Raw genomic sequence first — 26,578 nt, forward strand, 5'->3', positions numbered from 1 at the left:
CAAACTTTGTTATACTAATCTACTATTGATTATCTTTTTAAGGTCATGTATTTACTCTGAAACGGTTAGACATTCTTTTATATCTCTTACATTGATTATTCCTCAAACATCTCATTAATCTTTAACAGGAGCCATTCTTTCATTAAGGTGCATTCTTCTACATAATTCATGTGAATTGTATCTGTGACCACAATTTTATATTATAATTTTACTATTTTTTTTTGGTTATAAAATATGTATTTTGATGCCAACTATAACCCTAATATACCTCAGGTTGAAATAGAGTTTATTAAATTGGATAATAAAAAAAACGTCGGTTTCAAAGGAAATTTACGCAAAACAGTAGCTACTTATTCATCCACAAATCGATTATATAAACAATCAGCTATGTTGATGCGCGATGCGTGATGGGTAAAGGTGGTACGAATGTGGGCTTCTCATTGGCTACTGAAGGAATTGTCCTAATTTGAAACCAAGCCACAGTGGAGTTGTCTATATCTTGATTCTAAAGCGCACAATTAAGTGCTATTTTCGGTCTGTTCTGTCCGTTTTTAAACCTAAACAGTTCTAGTACAATATATATATATATATATATATATATATATATATATATATATATATATATGAGTTTTATGTATGAAGCTATGTATAAGGTTCACAAGTGTACAACATACGTTAATTACGATTTACAATTGATTCATATCTTCTCCCCCTTTATTTTCAGTACATCACAGCAGATGCCACAAGCATATGTTCTTGATAATGATTATTTGTCAACATAAAACACAAGATTTGTAACATAATATCACACTAATTATATAGTATTTTAACACATTTTATCATTCATAAATTTTAAATCTATGATATTTTCTTCATTTTCATTCACAATCAAATTTTAATTGATGTCCTTAACACTGCCGATATTTGCATAATTCAATTGCTCACTATTTAATCTGTATGTATACCTGTAGCATGAGTTATATGTATATACATTACTTTAATTCTTTCAAACGTGTATTGTATTGAAATCAATTATAACAATCTGATACATAGCTTCATACATAACACTCATGAAGATTCATTTATCATGTATATTGTACTGTTCGTTTGTCAATTCATTCAAGTTTGAGATCACGTATTTTATTATATCTGATGATGCCAAATAAGGCGAAAACGTTAATATATATTTAATACCTTCATAGCAAATAAACATTTGCAAAGAGATATGTCTTATGATTGAACATATATATTTTGTACTATATTACTAGACTTATCTGAACATAAAAATGAACTGCAAATTAAACAGTTCTAGCACACAAAATTCTATGGGAAACTATCTCGAAATCGCAAAAAATGGAGTTGTCTAACTTTGATACTAACCTCCTCATTTATTTTCCCAAGAGATACCATACAATCACATTGATCGCAACTGCTTGTCTTCGAGTTTTATTTGTTCAGCTGGGTGTATATTTTACATTGCTTTATAACAGTTGTCTTGTTGCGAATCGATGACCAGTCAGAACAAGACCTACGCTCTAACAGGTGCCAGCTTAGTGCTTCTCTTGTTCAACCAGTCTTCTTTGACTAAATCAGCACCTTTTTCTCCAATCATAATGGTTGGAGCGTTAGTATTGCCACTTACGATTGTGGGCATTATTGATGCATCGATAACTCTAAGTCCTTTAACACCATACACCTTTAGTCTAGGATCTACTACAGCTTCAGGGTCCCAGGAAGGACCCATTTTACACGTTCCAACTGGATGATATATTGTCATTGATATACTTCTCACAGCACATTCCCAATACGAATCTGAGCCAAATCGATGTTTTCTACACCTAGGAATAGGTATGCGATGTAGTCTTGATCCAAATTGTCGAAATGCTTTCGTTTCACTCATTCTCACTGCAATCTTCACACCTTCCACCAACGTAGCGACGTCGAAAGGGTCGTCGAAATAATTTGCGTGTATGACTGGGTAATGAAAAGGATTAGTGCTTCTCAGACGTACCCAACCCTTGGACCGAGGCCTGAGTAACAATGGTAGGAGTGTCCAGGAATCGTGGTTTGCGATTGGTCTGTACACTGTGTTATATACCTGATCTGTTAACCCTAATATTTTCCTAACTTGCAAACCTGCGTCTGAATTCACAGACGCTGGAGCAAAGTGAAATTGTATGTCAGGATACGTTCCTGAAATATTGGCAAATTTTGTGTTGACAAACGCGAGTCCTTCCAGTCCACCCAGTGTCGTCATTGGCCCTCGCTCGTGGATTAGGTACTCTGCCGTCACTGGAATTGTTTGGAAACGTTCTTGTACAATTGCTACTGGTTTACTAACGAGGAATGTCATTCCTCCGAGACCCACATGATCTTGTAAATTTTCACCGACTTTTAAGTTTTTTAAAGTGTGGATACCGAATTTTGCAAGTTGTTCTTTGGGACCAACGCCTGACAACATCAAAAGTTGTGGCGAGTTGATAGCCCCTGCTGAGAGTATCACTTCTCTTCGTGCTATTACAATCTGTCTGACACCGTCACGCACGAACATCACTCCATAAGCTCTCATCGTAAAGGGATTGATGAGTATCCTTATAACATGCGACTTCATGGCGACGTGCAGGTTCTTACGAAGTCTCGCCGGCCTCAGAAAAGCTTTGGCTGTGCTGCAACGCGTTCCCCTCCGTATTGTTCCCTGAGCAATCATAACACCCGTCTGCAACTCCCCGTTTATATCCCTGTTCTCGTACCCTAATTCTTGTCCCGCTTGTATGAACGCGAGAGACAGCGGTGTCCTCCAAGGTGATTCTTGAACAGTCAGGTAGCCGCCCCTGGAGTGGTATCTGGACGGTGCCAAGTAGGGGTTCCTGTTGTCCTCTGATTTCTTGAAGTATCTAAGCACGTTTTTGTAGCCCCATCCCGGATTCCCTAACGATTCCCAGTGGTCGTAGTCGTGTCTGTTTCCTCGCACATACAGCATGTAGTTCAGGACGCTGGAGCCTCCGAGCACCTTCCCACGCGGCCAGTTGCACCTTCCTCCCTTCATTGCCAGACACGCCTTCCCCGTGGGCTCGGTCTTGTACTGCCAGTCCATGTTGGACAGCTGCAGGTATGCGGCCAGCGAAGGCACGTCGCTGATTTCGTTCTCGTCCGGTCCTGCCTCGAGTAGCAACACTGTCCAGTGAGGGATTTCGGACAGACGATTTGCAACAACAGCACCAGCGGAACCTCCACCGATTACGACGAAGTCGTATTCTTTGTAAAGTGGATATTGGTCTATTGGACGCGATTCAGGGTCAAGGTAATCGTATCTGTAGTAGGCGATCCCTGCAATGAGCAGAGGTATCAACCAGAGGCTTGTCCCGACGACTCCCAATGCAGTTTTGAGTGCAGCTGTAGTGGCGATGATACTGAGCAACATTATGTCTTTTAGAGTAGTAGACACAAATATATAGTAACTTCTTGAAACGTGAATGAAACAACATCAGAAAGGTTTCATTGATAGTAAATTGTTTTTCCTGAGTTGACAAAAGAAAATAAATATTTTGCTTGTTATATAATTAGTTCAGTGAAGCCTTGCAACAAGTTCACAAGCTGTTTTGAGCGATTACTGCAGAGTAGCACTGTATTACATTCTTTATCAGTAGAGTAAGACTCCGATAATGTTGTGGATCCATTTAAGCCTATTTAGAGGTGCTAAGCTATTTTATCACAGTAAAATTTCACTTCGTGGGGTTATAAAAGACTAAAGATCACTGGTAACTTTTACGATACGAACTTTTGTTTTAGTGGTATTTGTGGTGTTGCTGTCTTTGGTTCAGATGTTTTATGATTTTACGTCAGTTGAAAAGAATACTGCCACACACTGATTGCGGTGAATAGTTCTATGCAGTGTTCCGGTGGTCGATCTCGTAACGGTGCAGCGAGTCTTATCCAAGGGGATGACATCTTCCCACTGTTACGTTTGGATGACGGGAGCTCTTCGTTCATTGTCCAGATGTGGCTTCTAATGGACTAATGGCTTCTTTTAAGGGATACGCCCGTTTTTGCCTGTAAACACAAAAGAAAACAATTACATTATGTAATATTTCAGAATAGTTAATTATACATTGCAAAAGTGCTGTCAATGTTGGATTTCAATACAGTAACCTCTGCAGTTGAAGGTACTGTATAGTTCATTACAGTATTACTACTGAGTGATTCTTTCGTGTCATGTCCAGCAAGAGAGAAAATTTCTGTCCACTGTATTAATTTATATTCTTTCATTACTATGGCGTTTTTTTGTAATCATTAATTATTTATTGTGCGTATTGATTGAACAACCTTTTATTTTTACATGAATGGAATAAATGTGTTCTAACGTGTCTTCAGGTTTCTTATAAAATTTGCATGAACATTCGGAATCTCAAGTTCTCAACAGAATTAACACATTTTCTTTCTTATTTATAATGTATATACGTTTAATTTATTAGTCCTCGTATTTTATATTTGTTACTTTGACTCTAAGTTAAGAACGTACAGTATCATATTATGTTTTGCTATGGTGAAGTTCATTCCTACCGCAGGACATGTATCTATTTGATATTCTGAAATAAAGCATTTTAAGTTAGTATTAGTACTCGTTCCAAAAGACATTGTTTTTCTTTTTTTTATTTTAGTAGATATTGTGTAGCCATACACTACCAAAAATAGCAAGAAACATACACAACCAAAAAATAACATGAAACATGCACTACCAAAAAAAGCAAGGAAAATACACTACCAAAAATAGCGAGAACATACACTACCAAAATAGCGAGAAACAACATCACCAAAAATAGCCAGAAACATACACTACGAAAACTACCAAGAAACATACACTACGAAAACTACCAAGAAACATACACTACGAAAAATAGCGAGAAACATACGTTACCAAAAATAACAAGAAACATGCACTACCAAATATAGCAAGAAAAATAAATTACCAAAAATAGCGAGAAACATACACTACCAAAAATAGCAAGAAACATACACTATCAAAAAATAACATGAAACATGCACTACCAAAAATAGCAAGGAAAATACACTACCAAAATAGCGAAAAACATACACTACCAAAATAGTAAGAAACATACACTACCAGAAAATAACATGAAACATACACTACCAAAAATAGCAAGAAACATACGTTACCAAAAATAGCAAGAAACATACAGTACCAAAAATACCAAGAAACATACACTACCAAAAATACCAAGAAACATACACTACCAAAATAGCGAGAAACATACACTACCAAAAATACCAAGAAACATACACTACCAAAAATAGCAAGAAACATACACTACCAAAAATACCAAGAAACATACACTACCAAAATAGCGAGAAACATACACTACCAAAAATACCAAGAAACATACACTACCAAAAATAGCAAGAAACATACACTACCAAAAATACCAAGAAACATACACTACCAAAAATAGCAAGAAACATACACTACCAAAAATACCAAGAAACATACACTACCAAAATAGCGAGAAACATACACTACCAAAAATAACATGAAACATGCACTACCAAAATAGCGAGAAACATACACTACCAAAATAGCGAGAAACATACACTACCAAAATAGCGAGAAACATACACTACCAAAAATAACATGAAACATGCACTACCAAAATAGCGAGAAACATACACTACCAAAAATAGCAAGAAACATACACTACCAAAAATACCAAGAAACATACACTACCAAAAATAACATGAAACATGCACTACCAAAATAGCGAGAAACATACACTACCAAAATAGCGAGAAACATACACTACCAAAAATACCAAGAAACATACACTACCAAAATAGCGAGAAACATACACTACGAAAAACAGCGAGAAACATATACTACCAAAAATAACATGAAACATGTACTACCAAAAATAGCGAGAACATACACTACCAAAATAGCGAGAAACATACACTACGAAAAATAGCGAGAAACATACATTTCCAAAAATAACATGAAACATGCACTACCAAAGATAGCAAGAAAAATACATTACCAAAAATAGCGAGAAAGATATACTACCAAAATAGCGAGAAACACACACTACCAAAAATAGCGAGAAACATATACTACCAAAATAGCGAGAAACATACACTACCAAAAACAGCGAGAAACATATACTACCAAAATAGCGAGAAACATACACTACCAAAAACAGCGAGAAACATATACTACCAAAATAGCGAGAAACATACACTACCAAAAATAGCGAGAGACATATAGTACCAAAATAGCGAGAAACATACACTACCAAAAACAGCGAGAAACATATACTACCAAAATAGCGAGAAACATACACTACCAAAAATAGCGAGAGACATACAGTACCAAAATAGCGAGAAACATACACTACCAAAAACAGCGAGAAACATATACTACCAAAATAGCGAGAAACATATACTACCAAAATAGCGAGAAACATACAATACCAAAAACAGCGAGAAACATATACTACCAAAATAGCGAGAAACATACACTACCAAAAACAGCGAGAAACATATACTACCAAAATAGCGAGAAACATACACTACCAAAAATAGCGAGAGACATATAGTACCAAAATAGCGAGAAACATACACTACCAAAAATAGCGAGAAACATATACTACCAAAATAGCGAGAAACATACACTACCAAAAACAGCGAGAAACATATACGAGGCCTGTCTAAAAAGTATCCGACCTTTAGCCAGAAAAAATATTTCAAATGCCTGACGGGGTTGGGACCCTAATCCCCTTCAAAGTAGGCCCCTTGTGCTTGCACACACTTAGCCCACCGATCCTTCCACTGCCGGAAACACCTCTGGAAGTCTTCTTTTGGAATGGTGTTCAGCTCCGTCGTCGCGTTCCGCATTATCTCTTCTCTACTCTCAAAACGGGATCCTTTCAGTGGTGTCTTCAATTTTGGAAACAACCAGAAGTCGCAAGAAGCCAGGTCTGGAGAGTAGGGAGGTTTACGAACGGTTGTAATTCCATGTTTGGCCAAGAAAGTGTGGATCAATTGGGATGAATGTGGGGGGGCGTTGTCGTGATGCAAGTGCCAGTTGTTCGCCGTCCACATGTCTGGTCTTTTGCGCCGAACTGCATCACGGAGTCGCCGGAGAACATCGTGATAGTACTCCTTTGTCACCGTTTGTCCTTCCGGTGCGTATTCGTGATGCACAATTCCACGGACATCAAAGAAAACAGTCAGCATCACCTTGATTTTGCTTCGCACCTGCCGCGCTTTCTTCAGCCTTGGAGACTTGGGATGCTTCCATTGCGACGACTGTCTTTTTGTTTCTGGGTCGTACCCGTACACCCATGACTCATCTCCAGTTATCACGGTGTTCAGAAACCCAGGATCAGTGTTGGCGGTGTCCAGAAGGTCCTGTGCAACGTCACGACGGAGGTCTTTTTGTTCCGGGGACAACAACTTGGGCATGAATTTCGCAGCCACTCGGTTCATGTTCAAATCATCACGCAAAATTGCATGTGCAGAATCTTTACTCACTCCAACCTCTTCGGCAATCTCCCGCACGGTCAAACGACGATCTGCCATCATCAAATTTCGCACCCTCTCAACAACAGCTGCACTCCGAGCAGTTTGGGGCCTGCCACAACGCTGCTCACTCTCCGCTGATGTGCGGCCATCTTTGAATCGGTTGAACCACTCCTTAATTTGTGTTACACCCATCGCATCTTCCCCAAACACCTGCTGAATCTTACGAATTGTTTGACTTTGAGAATCACCAAGCTTTTGACAAAATTTGATGCAGTATCTTTGCTCAATTCGTTTAGTTATCTTGCGAGAAACTAAATCCGACAAACACTTAGAACAGCACCTTACTTGGCGACCACCAGCCAGTGACTGGCACAAGCGAATGCGGTGAAAAAATTCAAGCATGCGCATTACGGTTCCTCCTTCCACCGTGCACAGTGGCGCCGCCTTAGAATCACTACTTTGCGCGGGAAAATTTAAGGTCGGATACTTTTTAGACAGGCCTCGTACTACCAAAATAGCGAGAAACATACACTACCAAAAATAGCGAGAGACATATAGTACCAAAATAGCGAGAAACATACACTACCAAAAACAGCGAGAAACATATACTACCAAAATAGCGAGAAACATACACTACCAAAAATAGCGAGAAATATATACTACCAAAAAATAAATAGCAAGAAACTATACTACCAAAAAATAAATAGCAAGAAACTATACTACCAAAAATAGCCAGAAACATTCTTACTTAGTTACATACTTATGGCTTTTAAGGAACCCAGAGGTTCATTGCCGCACTCACAAAAGCCCGCCATCGGTCCCTACCCTGAGCAAGATTAATCCAGTCTCTACATTCATATCCCACCTTCCTCAAATACATTTTAATATTAACCTCCCATCTACGTCTCGACCTCCCCAAAGGTCTTTTTCCCTCTGGCCTCCCAACTAACACTCCATATGCATTTCTGGATTCTCCCGTACGTGCTACATTCCCTGCTCATCTTAAACATCCGGATCAAAAATAGCAAGAAAGATACACTACCAAAAATAGCAAAAAAACATAAACTACTTAAAATAGCAAGAAATATACATTACCAAAAATTTTCAGAAACATAAACTATTAAAATAGCAAGAAACATACATTACCAAAAATAGCAATAAAGATAAAAAGTAAAGTAAATCAGTGGCGCTACAGCCCTTGAAGGGCCAAGACCGACCAGTCGGCTGGTGGCCTCGCGTTCACATGCCGAAGCAGAGATGGACGATCATCCAACCAGAATAGAGGTATCGTGTGGTTAACACGATGATCCCCCCAGCCGTTATAGCTGGTTTGCGAAACCGGATTTCGCTACCTATCGGAGCTCCCCAAGTGCATCACGATGCTGGGTGGGCACCGGTCCCATGCACTGGCCGAAATTTCGTGAGAAATTTTATTTCCCCATGAGGACTGGAACCCCAGCGCGCATTCCGTAACGCGAGTCCTAGGCAGGATCCCTTAGACCACGACGCCACGGCGCGGGACAGCAATAAAGATACACTACTAAAAATAGCAAGAATACGAAAAATAGTCAGAAATATAACACTGCTAAAAATAGCAAGAAAGATACACTACCAAAAATAATAAGAAATATACACTACCAAATATAGCAAGAAAGAAGCGTACTTATTTTAAACACGAAATACAACTTTATTTCCTACATAATTAAAATATGTTATCGAAATACAATAATGAGCTAATCATTGTCCTCTTCTTGTTTCAGGTTTGTGCCCTTTGCCACGTTACACTCACATTCTCGTGGGAGTTTTGAACCAGGAGACTGCGAAACATCTACAAGCAGTGGGAGTTCTTGTTCATACGATAAGTATCGTAAAAAGCTATCACGTAAGATACAAAGCAAAGGACAGATCCAGTCGGTATGCTGTGAGGTGGATGTTCGATGTACACTGCCCTACCGGGAATAGATCACCAAATAAGCTATTGATATTAATTAGCATCATTTTCTATCGATTTGAGAAGTTATAAACCAAGACTGGGTGACTTCGTGTCGCGTTTTGATTAGATCTTTTATTTTGGTAAACTGGTATTGTTTATGGTATCTTTAGAACATGGGAATTATGTGTAACTTGGCAGAAGTTTTTCATATTTTCAATTTATATCCAAAAATTGTAATGAAACATGACACAAAATCACTCCACCGGATTTGGGCGACTTGAGGTCCCTTCACTTGTGCTAATTTGTCGATAATAAATTAATTTAGAACTGTATTTAGTATCAAGCCATGACACAAAATCACCTCACCGGATTGGGGTGACTTGAGGTCACTTGACTTGTCCTAATTTATCGATAATATAGTAATATACGTTACAAGAGCGGTATGTTGACGTTTTCATGGTCGAGGAAAAGATTGAAAAAGCGAAACGTAGACGAATTTCTAATTAGTTGCTATGAAATCTCTATGTTGGTTTCTGTTTAATGACGGCAACTTCGGAAAACCAAAATATCTTTCTTCAACATTGTTGCTATAAAATGTTTTCTGTGTTTACTATACTCCAGCAGGCCGTGATATACGTCTGTCTTTTTTCTCCCCCAGTCTATAAATGCGAACTTAAAACAAACGGTAAGGTTATGTAATGATTTATTTTTCATTTTAATGTTTTAACAATATTATTTATATAACATATTGCAGTAATAACATCGGCATTTGGAATCTTGTTGATTTTTTCTCGGCTTCCTTAATGTTACTTGTATCAGGAATGCAATAAGTTTCGTTTAGTAGTAGACTTTACTTAATTTTTGCAAATATTTAAAAACAATAATTAACATTGCAATTTAGGTGAAATTGCAGTGGTAAGTTTCCAATTTATAATTATTACTATGTTAAACGTCTCTAAAAATAATATATTAAAAGCCTAAAGCAGTAAAATGAATGTGGCGCTTAAGCGGTAAGAAGAGGGAAATTGTTATGTGTGTTACGTTGGGAATACTGAATGTGGTATTTCACACTTACCTGTATTGGTTCTGTGCGGAAAACAAGCAAATACGCACGATCTCGCACAAAATTAATTTAGAACTGTATTTAGTATCAAGCCATGAAATGGATTTGTTTGTAACGAGTAAATTAATATACTCCAATAAATATTTTAAATTAAGCCCTGTATTATAAAAGAATAAAACTTTCACTTTGAATATGCTTTACAAAGTTATAATTTCTACTTAACACAAACTTTGGACAATTCTAGAATGTTATATACTGTAATCCTCGCTTAGACTTTTTACGGACTCCCTTAATTTACTCAGCTACATCTTGAAATTTATAGTAAATTTCATCTTTTTGCTGCAGCCACTTCACATTAATAGTATTCTTAATTTTTTACTTCAACAGAAACGATGTGTGTGCACTGAAATTTCCAATCTGGCATTTGTCTTTATGACTTACGGGAAACCATGAAAAACCCCAGTCATATTGGTCGACCAAGAGTTTGTACCCGTGACCTCCCGAATGCGAGTCTCAAATTCTACCGTCTGAGTCAACTCGCTTGGTTGTGCATCATTATTTATGAAAAAAAAAAATAATAAAGTGAATATTGTACATAAATATTATTTGAAGAAACACAGGAAATGAATATGGATAAATTATGAGCGCAGGAACATCATTTGGTGACACTTATTAAAATAATACACTTTCAGTGAGCTCAACGGTAAAATACTTATTTTCACTCTATATGTACTGTATTTTTGGTCCAGTAAAAATACTCATCTTTACGACAAAACTCTTAAACGTACTGTTATGTTCTGTGGACAAAAAGAAACTGAAGTGTATAAAATTAGAGTATTTTATGTGGACCAAATAAAGTTTAAATAAAGTTATACAATATTTCGACAGAATATCAAGTTTTATGTGCGTAAAGATCTTTTTTAATCTTACCTCAGCCCTCATATGTAGCATTACATCAACTAGAGAAACTATAAATTTCAAATATTGAAGGAGTTATCCAAAACGGTTAATTAGGTTCTGAGATTGCTTCATACAAACACAAACATTCTCTGTATATTAATATTGATAAACATTTATATTATATACCCATTTTAGAATAGAAATATATCCGTATGAAAATAGTGTTAAATCAACAATATTCTCCGTTTGTTGTGTGCAAGACCGCCTTAAATAGACGGAGTCATTTGTTTTCATTTCATTATAGCCTACGAGTATTAGTCTGAGGCGGCGGTATAAAACGTTTTGTTATTTTAAAACTCTTGTATGTAGTTAAATATCATTCCTATCAAAATTTTTCATAGAATGAAACTTATCGGAAATCGCTTTTAAAGAAACTTTTGTTATGTAACATGTTTCATGTCCACACCTGTGGAGAAACGGTTAGCGCTTCTGGCCGCGAAACCAGGTGGCGCGGGTTCGATTCCCGGTCGGGGCAAGTTACCTGGTTGAGGTTTTTTCCGGGGTTTTCCCTCAACCCTGTATGAGCAAATGCTGGGTAACTTTCGGTGTTGGACCCCGGACTCATTCCACCGGCATTATCACCTTCATCTCATTCAGACGCTAAATAACCTTAGATGTTGATAAAGCGTCGTAAAATAACCCACTAAAAAAACATGTTTCATGAAAATAGATAATAAGCGAGATATTTCGATTTATTTAATTCAAGTCCCCTTATAACCGCCCTTTAAAAATAAAGTATTTTGAATGCCATATAGCTTAAAATCTAAGTTAGAACGAACTTAATTTATATTCCAATTTTCATATATATCGGTTCAGCCATTATCGCGTGAAAAGGTAACAAACATTCAGACAGACAGACATACCTACAAACAGAAATTTCAGAAATACGATTTTCGGTCTCAGCATGATTAATTATACATGTTAGCACCAATTATTTTTGGAAAAGCCAAAATTACGAGAAAAGTTTCAGTTACAGATTTATTATTAATATAGATTATTACACTTATAGCCCCTTATAAACTAAGTTGTTTACGGTGAATTATTGATTGATATAGGAACGACGTAATTAATAATTAGTTAATAACATTCCATTAATATGTCAAATGTTATATAAGAAACATTATTGTCTCACTCAAGAGAGTAACATGGATTATATTCATTTTTAAAGAAATCTTTATTTTGCCATGTTTGAAATAAATTTTGTGTCAAGATATATTATTTATGTTGACTATTACACTTTTACTACGTCACACTACTTTCGACCAATAAAACGGTACGAAAGGACGTCTTTCAACCAATCATGGCTGCTTATCGCACAATTTTATCGCGTCCCTAGCATTTGTTTAATTTTATCTCGTCCCTAGCATTTGTTTCTTTGTTTGCCAACATTTCACACTGCGCTGGTCTGGACGTCAAAAAAAAAAAAAAAAAAAAATTACAAACCACTCCAGTCGATGCACAGCAGTTTCAAATATGACTCGCATTGGCATTCAAGAAAAAGAATTAATAAAAATCACTGATCATACCTATGCATCTTCTGAAATCCTATTTACAAATAAATGAAGAGCACCATTCGGAAATCCTGAATAAGTTGAATACACCATGTAGGCCTAAATCAACGAGTTCCACTTCTATTACGCACACGTCCAATATAACATCAATTGAACCACCAACCACACTCAAATTTGAAAATTGTACATTTAATAATTATTCCTTTTAAAATTATTCATGTTTATTTTTATGTCATCGTTGTTGATTAAAACTTTTCTAACACTTGTGTATATTATTTAGGTTATGTTATAGCTTCTGCTATATGATATTATGGATAGTCACGTATCAGAGATTGTTTAATATTAAGATTTATTGAAAATCATCTGTCAAGTGACGTTGATTACTGGGATTCGGATAATTGAAGTGGAATGCAACTGTTTTAATAAAAATTAAACTGAATCAACAAAGCCTTCTTGACTAGTAACACTGCCATCGTGATATAGATCGAGAACTTCTCGACGAGAAGGCATTGCACACTACTGCCATCTAGTATGCATCTAGCGTAATATTTGTAATGCTGAGATGGTACAATAATACATTTGAAGACAGTTGTATTTTCGTAAGTCAATTAATATTTTATTGTATTGAAGTACTTCGTTACTTCTAATCTTTATATACTTTCTTGTAATCGTGTAATAGTCAATTAAATCCCACTCGAGTTTTGATTTTCTCTAGATAAATCAAAACCTCTAGTGAGATTACTGTTGATAATTAGGCAATAACCAGGTACGTTGATAATTAGGCAGCTAAATGAAGTAATTCACCACCGTTACACTTTGTGATTTGCATCAGCTACACGTATTTCTTCATCCCCACTCCTTAATTAATGTAGACAAGTGTTGCGGGCTGCATTCAGCAGTGATTCGACGGTACCTATTGCTTTGAAGACGCCTCACGAATTTGATTGCAAATTGTAATGTCTGTGTGGCTTGTTTTATTTTATTGGGTTATTTTACGACGCTGTATCAACATCTCAGGTTATTTAGCGTCTGAATTAAATAAAGGTGATAATGCCGGTGAAATGAGTCCGGGGTCCAGCACCGAAAGTTACCGAGCATTTGCTCGTATTGGGTTGAGGAAATATCCCGGAAAAACCTCAACCAGGTAACTTTCCCAGACCGGGATTCAAACCCGAGCCACCTGGTTTCGCGGCCAGACGCGCTGAGTGTGGCTTGTTAATCAGAAACGGAGGCTGATTAATCTTCAAGTAAATGTAAATTTATCTTCTTGCCATTGGGAATGATAGTTCATGGTCTTGTATTTGTCTGTACAGCGTTTAGCATTAAGTTACTGCACTGTGGAAGCGTGTGATCCCGCTGATTCAGAAACGATAAACAGAGAAAAGCATCTTCTTGGCTTGCCTTGAAGATCGTGACATCTGTTACATCCACTTTCCACGGAGAAATTTAATAATCTTTGCTGTTACAATAGCTTTTATACAGTGAAATTGGTCCGTAAATACAATCCTAAACTTAATAATGACAATTTCGCCAGAAATCAAGAAAGAAAGCTAGCAAGTGACTACTCATTGAAGCTTATTGATTCAAATGACATCACGTGATTACATGCGTTGTGACGCGGGCCGCATTCCAGCGTAACTAAAGAGTGTTGATTCGTGATGCGAGAAGCAAGACTGAACTTTTTTTTAACGCCTCCAGTTACAATTCAGACCTGACTAGAGGTTTTGTCATCACAGCTTCCAACTGTAACAGATCCGGAGAAATGGCTGTGATAGATAATAGTGATTTTGTCACAGTGTGATTTTTGTGTTCGGATGGTTCTTGGCGGCTTCATTTTTTGTCTGTAGATTTCCAAGTTGTCTACAACCCAATTTCAATGCAACCTACTTATCTCTGAACAAACCACGAGAAATAGGCTTCCAGTGTTTCTCATTACTAGAGCCCGAATGTTTAGGCATTTATAACAGGTAAAATAGGCAATAAAAAGGTAAAGAAAGGCTCAATAAATTTTGAAAAAAAGCATTATAAATTTAAAAAGGACATAATATATTTTAGCAATAAATTCAAATTATATCAACATAACTCTTCTTCGCGTTAACTTAGACGACGATGCAAGACCAGGAAGGTCGAAAACGAACAAGTGTGTAACTTGTGGCGGATGCTCTTCAAGAAGATCGCCGAGCGATGTGGGAGGAAGTTTCAGAAGCTACAGGAATTTCACCAAATTCAGTACTCCGTATTTTGACAAAGAATTTGAAGAAGAGAAAATTTTCTGCGCGATGGGTCCCTTACTGCTTGACTCATGAACAGAAGCAGAAACGTTTGGAAATTGCAAACTTACTGACAGACCATCACGAAAACGAGTAGCTGAACGAGAAACTGTATTACGGTCCACTGTAAGTTCATCACAAACTTCACTGAAAGCAATGTGGAAATGTAGATTTCTGTGGGGGAAAGGGGTTCGATCTTTGGTCTTCAATCGTCACAGTACCCGAGACTCGTGTAGGCTCCATTTCTAGCTCTCGTTACGTAAACACACGTGCTTCTTCCTCAATCCTTAAACCTCAACTGACATAATTTTCATTGGTGTTGCATTATCCACTTCACAGTTCTGCCAACCTGTGCATTATTTATGAAATGGCCTTCGCTGTGAGTCACATTTTGGTCAGAGATGAAGATTTCTCGGAGCTATGATTTTGGAACTGTAGTCACAGTCTGAACCATTGACAAACCTATAGTATCACAGATCTTCAAATCTCACCCTAGCATTAGACCTGACTGCTAGCTTCACATATTGATTCTATTTCTGATGTGAATCATTTGGTCCATATAGCGTAATTCGCTGCTTGTTGTAGTAGGGGAGAGTCGGGTAGCATCGGACATCGGGTAATATCGGATAGTGAGTTTCTTTCATCTACCACATGATGATAGTACCTGATTGACATGGTTACGTTTCTGTGATGTCGCATAGAGAAACGTAACCATGTCATTCAGGTACTACCATATGGTGGTAGATGAAAGAAACGCACTGTCCGATATTACCCGATGTCCGATGCTACCCGACTCTCCCTATGACTATAGGCTGAGGCAATGACTGGCAGTCTTGAACTGTGACATGAGCGAGAAACTATCACAGAGCTTTTCTAATCTACGTTTATCTCAAGGTATCCATCCAAATAATTAAAAAAATATAACATCCATTACAATAAAAAAAATCAGAAAATAAAAAATATCATGAATAATTATAGACCCATTTCACTTATGTAAAACTTGGCTAAATTATAGCAAATGATTAAACATATGCTATCAATAAAACAATATTTTATTCAGTAGTCAATACGCTTTCTAAATAAAGCATTAGTGATGCCATGTTTTAATTAACTCACAAAATAATTAATGAACTAGATGCTGGTAACAAATATTTAGGTATTATACAGCATTTTCTTTAAATATACAGGCTGCTAATGATATTGTATATACCTTCAGCTGGACAAATACAATATGTAATATGTAAGAGGAAATTTTTCATTTTAGCCCAACTGTAGTTTTCTAGCTTTGCCTGTGTAGGTGGGGGAGCTTCCGATTTTATCCACCTCTGATCCAGATGAATTTATTTTATTTTATTGGGTTATTTTACGACGCTGTATCAACATCTAGGTTATTTAGCGGCTGAATGATATGAAGGTGATAATGCCGGTGAAATGAGTCCGGGGTCCAGCACCGAAAGTTACCCAGCATTTGCTCGTATTGGGTTGATGGAAAACCCCGGAAAAAACCTCAACCAGGTAACTTGCCCCGACCGTGATTCGAACCCGGGCCACCTGGTTTCGCGGCTAGACGCGTTGGCCGTTACTCCAAAGGTGTGGACCCCAGATGAATCATTGGACTATTAATATTGTGACAGCTGCAACGGGGTTTGAACACGCGTCCGAGAGGGCGCGCGGCAGACGAAACGCTGGTACGGTGAGCATCTGCATGCTGAAGGGCAGAGGGGGTGTATTACGTCAACGCGACGAGGGGAGGGTGCGCGCGCAACTGCTGTGTGCGGAGTGAAGGGGGGACGGACCCTCCCGACTCTTCCAGAAGTCCGTCGAAGTGGAGATATCCAGATAATTCGAGAGAGCTATCTCTGCACACCCGTAGAAATTTCTCGCAACTATGATTTTGCTATAAAAGAAGAAACGCGAGCGAACTTGGGCAGTTTATTCAGCCAGTGAGTAAGCCAGAGCAAGCAAGCCAGTCTTGTGTACCGAAGTTCGACTCGAGTGTGCGTCCGCAACTGTGTCAGCATCCGAAGGCCTGAGTTCTAGTGCAGTGGACCGCAGTTGGAGGGACCTGAGTTCGAGTGCAGTGGACCGCAGTTGGAGGGACCTGAGTTCGAGTACAGTGAACTGTCTCTGAAGGTCTGTGGTTCGAGATACTGTGAACTCGAGTGACTGAGCTAGAAGAACTGTGAACTGTGAACTGAGAACTGACAGTTCTGATTTGTAAATAGTGCTTTGTAAATATTAGTTAAGATTAACAGTTCATTGCTGTTCGTAATAGTCCAAGTAAATTGTCATTGTCGTCAGTGGAGTGCTATAACGAATACTGTGTTGAGTGAAAATCCTATTGTTGACGAGAGCGTTTAAGGTGAATTGTAGAAAGGAATTATTGTTGAGAAAATAAAGTTACATTGTTGTTTAGTTTAAAAAAGTTACAATATATAAGAAATGAAGGATATGTTCCTTGCCTGAGTATTTATCAGACAACCTTTCTCCCTGTATTTACTTCTGCATACTTGAAAAGTAAACTTCATGTTTACGTTAGTGAATTTGGTGCCCATGTGCTTTCAACTGATGGAACAGTTTTGTTATGTAAGGTTTCTGAAAAGACAATTAATCACCCCCAATTAAAATATGGCGAGATGTTTTCTCTTTAACTCTGAAACCGGAACAAGAATGTTATGCCCAAGTAGTGAAGAATATGACGATGACGACGACGACAATGATGATGATGATGATGATGATGATGATGATGATGATGATGATATTTTCAATTTCGCATCGTGAGCATTTCTGTCAGTCACGGCTTCGCCATAGGTGGAAGGAAAGTTTAATTAACTCTAGCAATACCCCATAATCTGTAACGTGTATTACAAACTGGGGAGCCACTCAGGTCCACAATAGTAATATGCGTTACAAGAGCGGTATGTTGATGTTTTCATGTTCGAGGAAAAGATTGAAAAAGCGAAACGTAGTTGAGCTTTTTTAATTTCCGAGAACATGAAAACAAACATACCGCTCGTGTATCGTACATTACTTTGTGCGAAGATCGTTTATTACATACCTGAAAGAGGAATTTTTTAATTAGTTGCAATGAAATCTCCATATTGGTTTCTGTTCAATGACGGCAACTTTTAAAAACTAAAATATCTATCTTCAACACTGTTGCTATAAAATGTTTTCTATGTTTACTATATTTCAGCAGGCCGTGATATACGTCTGTCTTTTTCCCACCCCCCCCCCAGTCTGTAAATGCGAACTTAAAACAAATGGTAAGGTTATGTAATGATTTATTTTTTCATTTTAATATTTTAACAATATTATTTATATAACATATTGCAGTAATAACATCGGCATCTGGAATCTTGTTGTTTTTTTCACGGCTTCCTTAATGTTACTTGTATCAGGAATGCAATAAGTTTCGTGGAGTAGTAGACTTTACTTAATTTTTGCAAATATTTAAAAACAATAATTAACATTGCAATTTAGGTGAAATTGCAGTGGTAAGTTTCCAATTTATAATTATTACTATGTTAAAGGTCTCTAAAATAATATGTTAAAAGCCTAAAGCAGTAAAATGAATGTCGCGCTTAAGCGGTAAGAAGAGGGAAATTGTTATGTGTGTTAGGTTGGGAATACTGAATGTGGTATTTCACACTTACCGCGTATTGGTTCTGTGCGGAAAGCAAGCAAATACGCACGATCTCGCACAAAATATTTATTTTATCTTTTTCAAATTACCGTATTTTGTTTTTATATCCATTAATTAAGATTTTAAATGTTATTTATTTGCTGTAATTAAAGAAACATTACATACAAGACTCGGTATTCATATTATAGGAACGTAATAGGCTACTAGGGAAAGGGCTTATTGAGGCTCTGAAATTATTCCCTCAATGGTGCAAACTTGTCATTCTGGCGGCGTAATTCCCTTATGTCGTGAAGTCTAACAATTCTGGTTAGTTCAAAGAACCGAGTTCGATTCATTGCTCCGTAATAGACTTGTCGACCTTGCAGGTTAGCGTTAGGATCGTGCTGGAGGTCGTGTAACATATACACGTTCAGATCTTGATGTATAAATTTCTCCATTGACTGATACATTGTGTGCATCCTCATTTTCAACTTAAGAATTAGACAATCAAACTTCTTGAAAGTTTTCCTCAACTTCACTTGTTTCTGTATCTGATTCGTGTAAGATAGACCTGCAGAACTGTAGCTCTTGAGAGCGACTGCTTTCTTCCTCTTTCTTACCCCACCCACCTTTTCTACATGTGCGGTCACGGTGTTCTAGTTACGCTCGGCTGCATCAACATTCTTTCTCGCGGCGGAAGTCGATCATCCCCAATAGAAGTGGAGTGAGGCTGACGTCATATTTCTCCTACTTGCGAGTTCTGCAGGCCTGGTCTAAGACATAATTGACTACCCTCTCCATGGGGGTTTCACGAATTGCACACGCCGACATAACTGTCTATGTCTGTGAACAGAAAATATAAGAAAGACAAGTTCTCTTAACAAGCAGGAAATTGTAATGAAAACCCGTTAGCTGTTAATATCATCGTTGAGGAGAAATATCTATTTCAAACGTTCAAACAAGAATGGAAAATGAAAAGCATGAATTGTTACAGCAAAATGTTACATAACAAAAGTTTCTTTAAAAATAATTTGCGATACGTTTTATTCCTTAAAAAATTTTGATAGGACTGATATTTAATGAGATAAATGAGTTTTAAAATTAAAATAACTGCCATCTAAGGCCGTGTAATGAATTAAAAAACAAATGACTTCGTCTATAAGGGGCCTTGGACAGCTCAATCGAAAGCTATGAAAGATAGCCTACAGAGAATGTTTCTGTGTTTGTATGAAGTAATATCGGAAGCTAAATTAACCGATTTGTATAATTAATTATTATTTTACCATTGGAAAGTGTAGTTTCTCTAGATGGACATAATGCTATAATGTTATTACAGTAACTTCTGATATAATATAATATAATATAATATAATATAATATAATATAATATAATATAATTTAAGTTATTTGAAGGGTTGGCAACTATAGTGGGCCAAGCGCCATTTACTGAATATGTAGAAAACAAGGGTTACAATTAAGTTATTACCATAATTCAATGGAAACATATAGCAAGTAAAATAAAGTATACACATTAAATCTAAATGATGTCAATCTTCATTAAACTATGGTTGCATGTAATAAAAATTAAGAAACATGTGAAAGGAATTGTCATTACACCAAATGATTGTCTCTGGACCAAAATTATAGGCCTAGCGTTTTAATTATTTGGATGCAATTTAAATTAAGTAACATATTAAACGATTTATCCTTCTATCAAACACGAATGTTCCCTGGATTAAATGTCCTGTTTTAATTATGTAATTACTTTATATTTATTTTATCTCATGGGTGCAGCGGAGCGCACGGGTACGACTAGTACTTAATGAATTAATAGTGAAAAACTGAACCCATGGGTCTTAGAGGCATTGGTATTCCTAGGGTTGAGCATTTAACGGGAACAAAATGGAAAATAAAATACAAATAAAAAACTTGAATTTTCCAACACTTTATTTTTCCAACGGGGGGAGGGGCTCCAAAGCCCATAATAAGTTTGTAATTAAAAAATTTATTTTTATGGAAATAATTAAAAAAATATTTCACAGTTTGTCAGTTTACGGTCCAACTGAAAATAATTTAAAAAAGATTTCACAATTTGTCAGTTTACGGTCCAACTGACTATACAGTATAACCTCGATTATCCGTCACTCTATTAACCGATTGGTGGATTAACCGTCTGTCTTTGTCTCGTTTTTTTTTCTGCAGAAATATATTAAGTGCTGCACATTTAGCGCGTTATTTTTTCTAGTTAGTGTTATTACAAGCCTTTTGCTTTACACATTATGGCCTACTGTTCGAATTGTCGTATTGTATAACTTCTACATGAACATTTTATTTAATGTTTTGTACGGGTGTCAAAAGAAATCTCATTGTGCTAAGAATGGAAAAAAGTGTAAATAATTGAATGGTTTGGGGAAAGAGAAACCATGGCTCATCTCCCATCATAATACGAGATTGGAGTGTATAAAGTACGTAAATCTACAACACGAGACCACCACTACTCATATCTTTCCACAGATAGCCATTACAAGGAGTTTCCTTGCCCCTTGAAAACCCGTCGTTGATAATCAGACTTAAATTAGTGAACTTCTGATCCACTATCTAGCATGTTAAACGCAACACCACGAAGAGAATTACGAAAATGTAAAAATATTATTCAGTAAATTTACGAAAAACTTTTATGGTACGGATTATCCGATTTTTCGATTAACCGTTCAGCCTACCCATTCCATTACCACGGATAACAGAGGTTCTACTGTATATATATATATATATATATATATATATATATATATATATATATATATATATAATTTGATTCCAAATACTTAATGAGTTAATAGTGAAATATTGAACCTGTGGATCTTAGAGGCATTGGTATTGCTAGGTTTAAGTATTTAACAGGGATTCACCAGTTCCTAAAAGGAAATGGCGTTTTAGCAACTTTAAGTGTGTTAAAGGAGCATGGTGGCGGCTGCTATAAAATATTGGAGGAGACTGGTTGGCAACATCCCAGCAGCATTCACAGAGTTGTACATTCAAGGGAACACTTACACCGAATGGCACCGACTAAAACTGTATGCATAGAAATTGCAGTTAATACATCAGCTACAGCCAAACGATAAACCCGAAGGAGTTAAATTTGCCAATGATGTGCTTAGCAGTCCAGGTGCCGATCCCGAATTTCTCTCGAAGACTTTCATTCTTCTCCGATGAGGCAACTTTCATGCGCCAGGAAAGGTGAATCGCCATAATGTCCACTTCTGGGCACAGAAACACCATCCATACACGTTAGGTCTAATTGAACACGTTCGAGACAGTTTGTAAGCTCATAGTTCGGTGTTCTGTGTCACAAAATGAATTCATTTGACCCGTCTTCTGCGTGGCAACTGTTATGGGCACCATATACCTTGGCATATAGCTGTCTTCCATTAAATTCAGTACCACAACCGGGCTATTCCATATGAAATCGATCAGTAAAAAACCTCGCATTTTTTATACTCTAATTTTTTCCCTATTTATACAAGGTGCTGAAGAGAGTGCAAAGTCAAACCGTTTTCGTACTATTAAGCGACAAATTTAGCGTATTTTAGAAAAACAATCCTCTTTCAGCGCTCAGAACTCTGGAACCGTTTACTGCAGAACATTGAACGGGAGCTCATTTTGAAGCTGACATTTGGTAGGTTATGTTAAGAAGTAATTCTTATTTTTATTATATACAGAGAGACGGATAATCTGATTTTACTTACTTTTAGGCTTTTTGACCATTTTTTAAAATGTAAAAAAAATATTGAGAAAAAACCTTGCATTATTAAGAGGGATTCGGCATTGTTTGCTTAGTGGTATGGCAGTAAGCTTCAGGGGTATTAAATAAATTATTTTCACACGCCTGGACTTGAAAGGCGCAATACCGCACGCACTGGCCGAGAACTGAAGATAAGCGAGTGTTTGGCGTCATTTTACTCCTGTGTTTATGAAAACCTTTGATAAAGCTAGCCCAGCTATGCGTTACTAGACGAAACATCACGTGTTTATGCCTTCTGGCCTTGCTTTCCTCGGCTAGCTCCCGCCTCACAGTCAACTGGTTAGTTCACGCGCGTACTATTTATTTTCTTTATTTGATTTTTCAGTACTTTCTTATTAACGTTGCACCAGTAAAAAATGTGTGTTTATTTGTACTTTCAATGCGGAATCTAACCATATATTTTAAAAAAATTTTTTCGTGTGCAAAGGTGTCTTAATTAAGAAAAATCTAAATTTCTCCATTTCCATAAAAACTAAGAAAATCTGTTTACATGTCAATATAAACTTAAACTTTTCAGCATCAAAATAAACCATGATTTTGATCATTGGGTGAAAGGGTTTCGGAGCCACAACAGTCTAAAGTTGCTAATTTTATTAAAATATGATAAATTTAAATATTTTTAATTTAAACACTATGAAGTTCTGATGCCTCAAACTACGCACAAAGCATTGCATCACAGTTGTCTACGGACAGGAAAAGTTTCATTTGTATTTAAAAATTGGAAGGTCAATTTTCTCTATATTTCGGTCGATTTGAGATGGAATAGCCCAACCTGATGTCCTTTTTGAAGAGTTAAAGCGTTACATTCAAAAGGCTTACTGAAATGACTATAGAACACTTTTAATCAAATTACATAGGCCTACCTATATTTCACTGAGACTCATACTGGGAGGAACATTAAATGACCATCAGGAATGGAATTCTAACTTGGAGGCTGTGCTCTGCTTGGATTGTAATTAGGCTTCCCAACTTTCGTAAGTAAAAATTAGGGACACAAACGTTACTGACAATTTTATTGCATTAATTATTTCTACCTATCAATCCACATATTCAACAGTAGTACTCTTATAACAGTATGTATTATGTGTATTTTAATAACCACATCATTTCATATGAAAAAAAAAATGACAAAACTTGTCAAATGACCACAGAACAAGTTGGAAAACAGTATAAATCCGTTATAAAAGAAATGGAAACTAGAAACCATCTTATTGAAGTAATTATGAACTAACCTAACTTAACGTAATCTGAACTAACCTAACCTAACCTACCTACAGAAAAGATTCCAGCCACTCTTCTCGGAAAACACAGAGACGTTTACGCGATTTATCACCAGAGCTATCAGATCTTATCACACATGAGGGGCTGCGATATTTTACAAGTCTTTATTGTTGTCCTCGCTTATATCTAATCTAATCTATATCTATCGTAGAACTGGTCATATAAATATTTCATTTTTCCACTTTTCCGCCGAAATCAATGAATGACGCATCAAGTGGAATAAGGTGGACATAATACTGAATGGCGCTAAAGTAAAGTCAAAGTGCATAAGATGAGCACAGAAAATAGATGATTCAGTAAGTATCCTGGGATCAAACCTGCTCTAACTTGTGCATTATGATCATTGCACCCGTCACTCTGTTGACACATCAACGAGAATTAAATTTCTGCCTTGAGCATGCGTACTAGAGTCATTTCTCCATTTCTTAAGCATATCTGTATGAGACTTTGTGGAAATATCTTCCAATCCAGACTGAATCCAACAATCTGATAAGAACGAAAATCAGCTGTAACTGTCTAATATGTCATGAAATCGGGACATTTTGATACATGAGCAAATTATTTCGGGACGCAATGGTCGAAATCGGGACTGTCCCGGAAAAACGGGACGGTTGGCAAGCCTAACTGTAATCAGCACTTGGTTGAGTTCTTCTCTGTTTTTCCTAACTGTAAAGTGAAAGTCAGGTAATCCCATTCCCCTTTTTTGGAGACATCTTGCTATCATCAATTATAACAATGGCATATAATCACTATTGCCTATACAAATAAGTAATAGTAATATACGTTACAAGAGCGGTATGTTGACGTTTTCATGTTCGAAGAAAAGATTGAAAAAGCGAAACGTAGTTGAGCTTTTTTAATTTCCGAGAACATGAAAACAAAAACAAACATACCGCTCGTGTATCGTACATTATTTTGTGCGAAGATCGTTTATTACATACCTGAAAGAGGAATTTCTAATTAGTTGCAATGAAATCTCCATCTTGGTTTCTGTTTTATGACGGCAACTTCAGAAAACCAAAATATCTTTCTTGCTATAAAATGTTTTCTGTGTTTACTATACTCCAGCAGGCCGTGATATACGTCTGTCTTTTTTTTCCCCCAGTCTATAAATGCGAACTTAAAACAAACGGTAAGGTTATGTAATGATTTATTTTTCATTTTAATATTTTAACAATATTATTTATATAACATATTGCAGTAATAACATCGGCATCTGGAATCTTGTTGATTTTTTCACGGCTTCCTTAATGTTACTTGTATCAGGAATGCAATAAGTTTCGTGGAGTAGTAGACTTTACTTAATTTTTGCAAATATTTAAAAACAATAATTAACATTGCAATTTAGGTGAAATTGCAGTGGTAAGTTTCCAATTTATAATTATTACTATGTTAAACGTCTCTAAAAATAATATGTTAAAAGCCTAAAGCAGTAAAATGAATGTCGCGCTTAAGCGGTAAGAAGAGGGAAATTGTTATGTGTGTTAGGTTGGGAATACTGAATGTGGTATTTCACACTTACCGCGTATTGGTTCTGTGCGGAAAACAAGCAAATACGCACGATCTGGCACAAAATTATATTACCTACATCCGCCATTGGAAAGTTATTTCAAAGAGAACTACTAGAATTTTCTTCGTAGATAGCAGCAGATAGAACAGTTTGGCAAACTTGTTAAATATTTTAAGCTCTTCAAATTGACAGTCGTATGTATTCATGCAGCAAAGTGAATGTAATATGGCTTCCGTCCAACTTAGCACCCTCATTGCAATATAGTGTTTCAAGTCCTTCGGAATCCAAGCAGTAACATTTCTCATTCACTACATCGCATACCTCTATGAACTGAGTTGTCAGTTCTGCTCGTAGGTACTTGCTTTCTCTTTCGTTATTTCTGCTATGATGCGCTTTTCCTTCTGATTTAAATGTTTTGGAAAACTTACAGTGGTGAGAAGGCGTCATGGATGTGCTTTTAAAACAATCGAGCTCTTCCTTAACTGACTTACGTTCAGAATCTCGGTTTCAACGTCGAACTCCTGCAACGAAATATACCAATGTTTCTGAACGATGTCAAAGTGGTACACATGACTCCTTTGTGCGAGATCGTGTGTATTTGCTTGTTTTCCGCACAAAACCAATACGCGGTAAGTGTGAAATACCACATTCAGCATTCCCAACCTAACACACATAACAATTTCCCCTCTTCTTACCGCTTAAGCGCGACATCCATTTTACTGCTTTAGGCTTTCAACATATTATTTCTAGAGACGTTTAACATAGTAATAATTATAAATTGGAAACTTACCACTGCAATTTCACCTAAATTGCAATGTTAATTATTGTTCTGAAATATTTGCATAAAATTAAGTAAAGTCTACTACTCCACGAAACTTATTGCATTCCTGATACAAGTAACATTAAGGAAGCCGTGAAAAAATCAACAAGATTCCAGATGCCGATGTTATTACTGCAATATGTTATATAAATAATATTGTTAAAATATTAAAATGAAAAATAAATCATTACATAACCTTACCGTTTGTTTTAATTTCGCATTTATAGACTGGGGGAAAAAAAGACAGGCGTATATCACGGCCTGCTGGAGT

The 26,578-nt window shown here is 36.7% G+C and overlaps 1 protein-coding gene across 1 annotated transcript in view; it reads right to left on the bottom strand.

The window, feature by feature from the left end:
• Positions 1–619: 619 nt before the first annotated feature.
• The window catches only part of LOC138711724 (glucose dehydrogenase [FAD, quinone]), an 80,243-nt gene continuing 54,284 nt past the window's right edge, over positions 620–26,578 (bottom strand). Inside the window, exon 2 of the mRNA XM_069842882.1 lies at positions 620–4,050. Coding sequence (XP_069698983.1) covers positions 1,529–3,421 — 1,893 coding nt within the window. The 5' untranslated portion in view covers positions 3,422–4,050 and the 3' untranslated portion in view covers positions 620–1,528. The remainder of the gene's footprint in view (positions 4,051–26,578) is intronic.

Source organism: Periplaneta americana, chromosome 13, assembly GCF_040183065.1.
Source record: "Periplaneta americana isolate PAMFEO1 chromosome 13, P.americana_PAMFEO1_priV1, whole genome shotgun sequence".
In the NCBI taxonomy this organism is placed as follows: Eukaryota; Metazoa; Arthropoda; class Insecta; order Blattodea; family Blattidae; genus Periplaneta; species Periplaneta americana.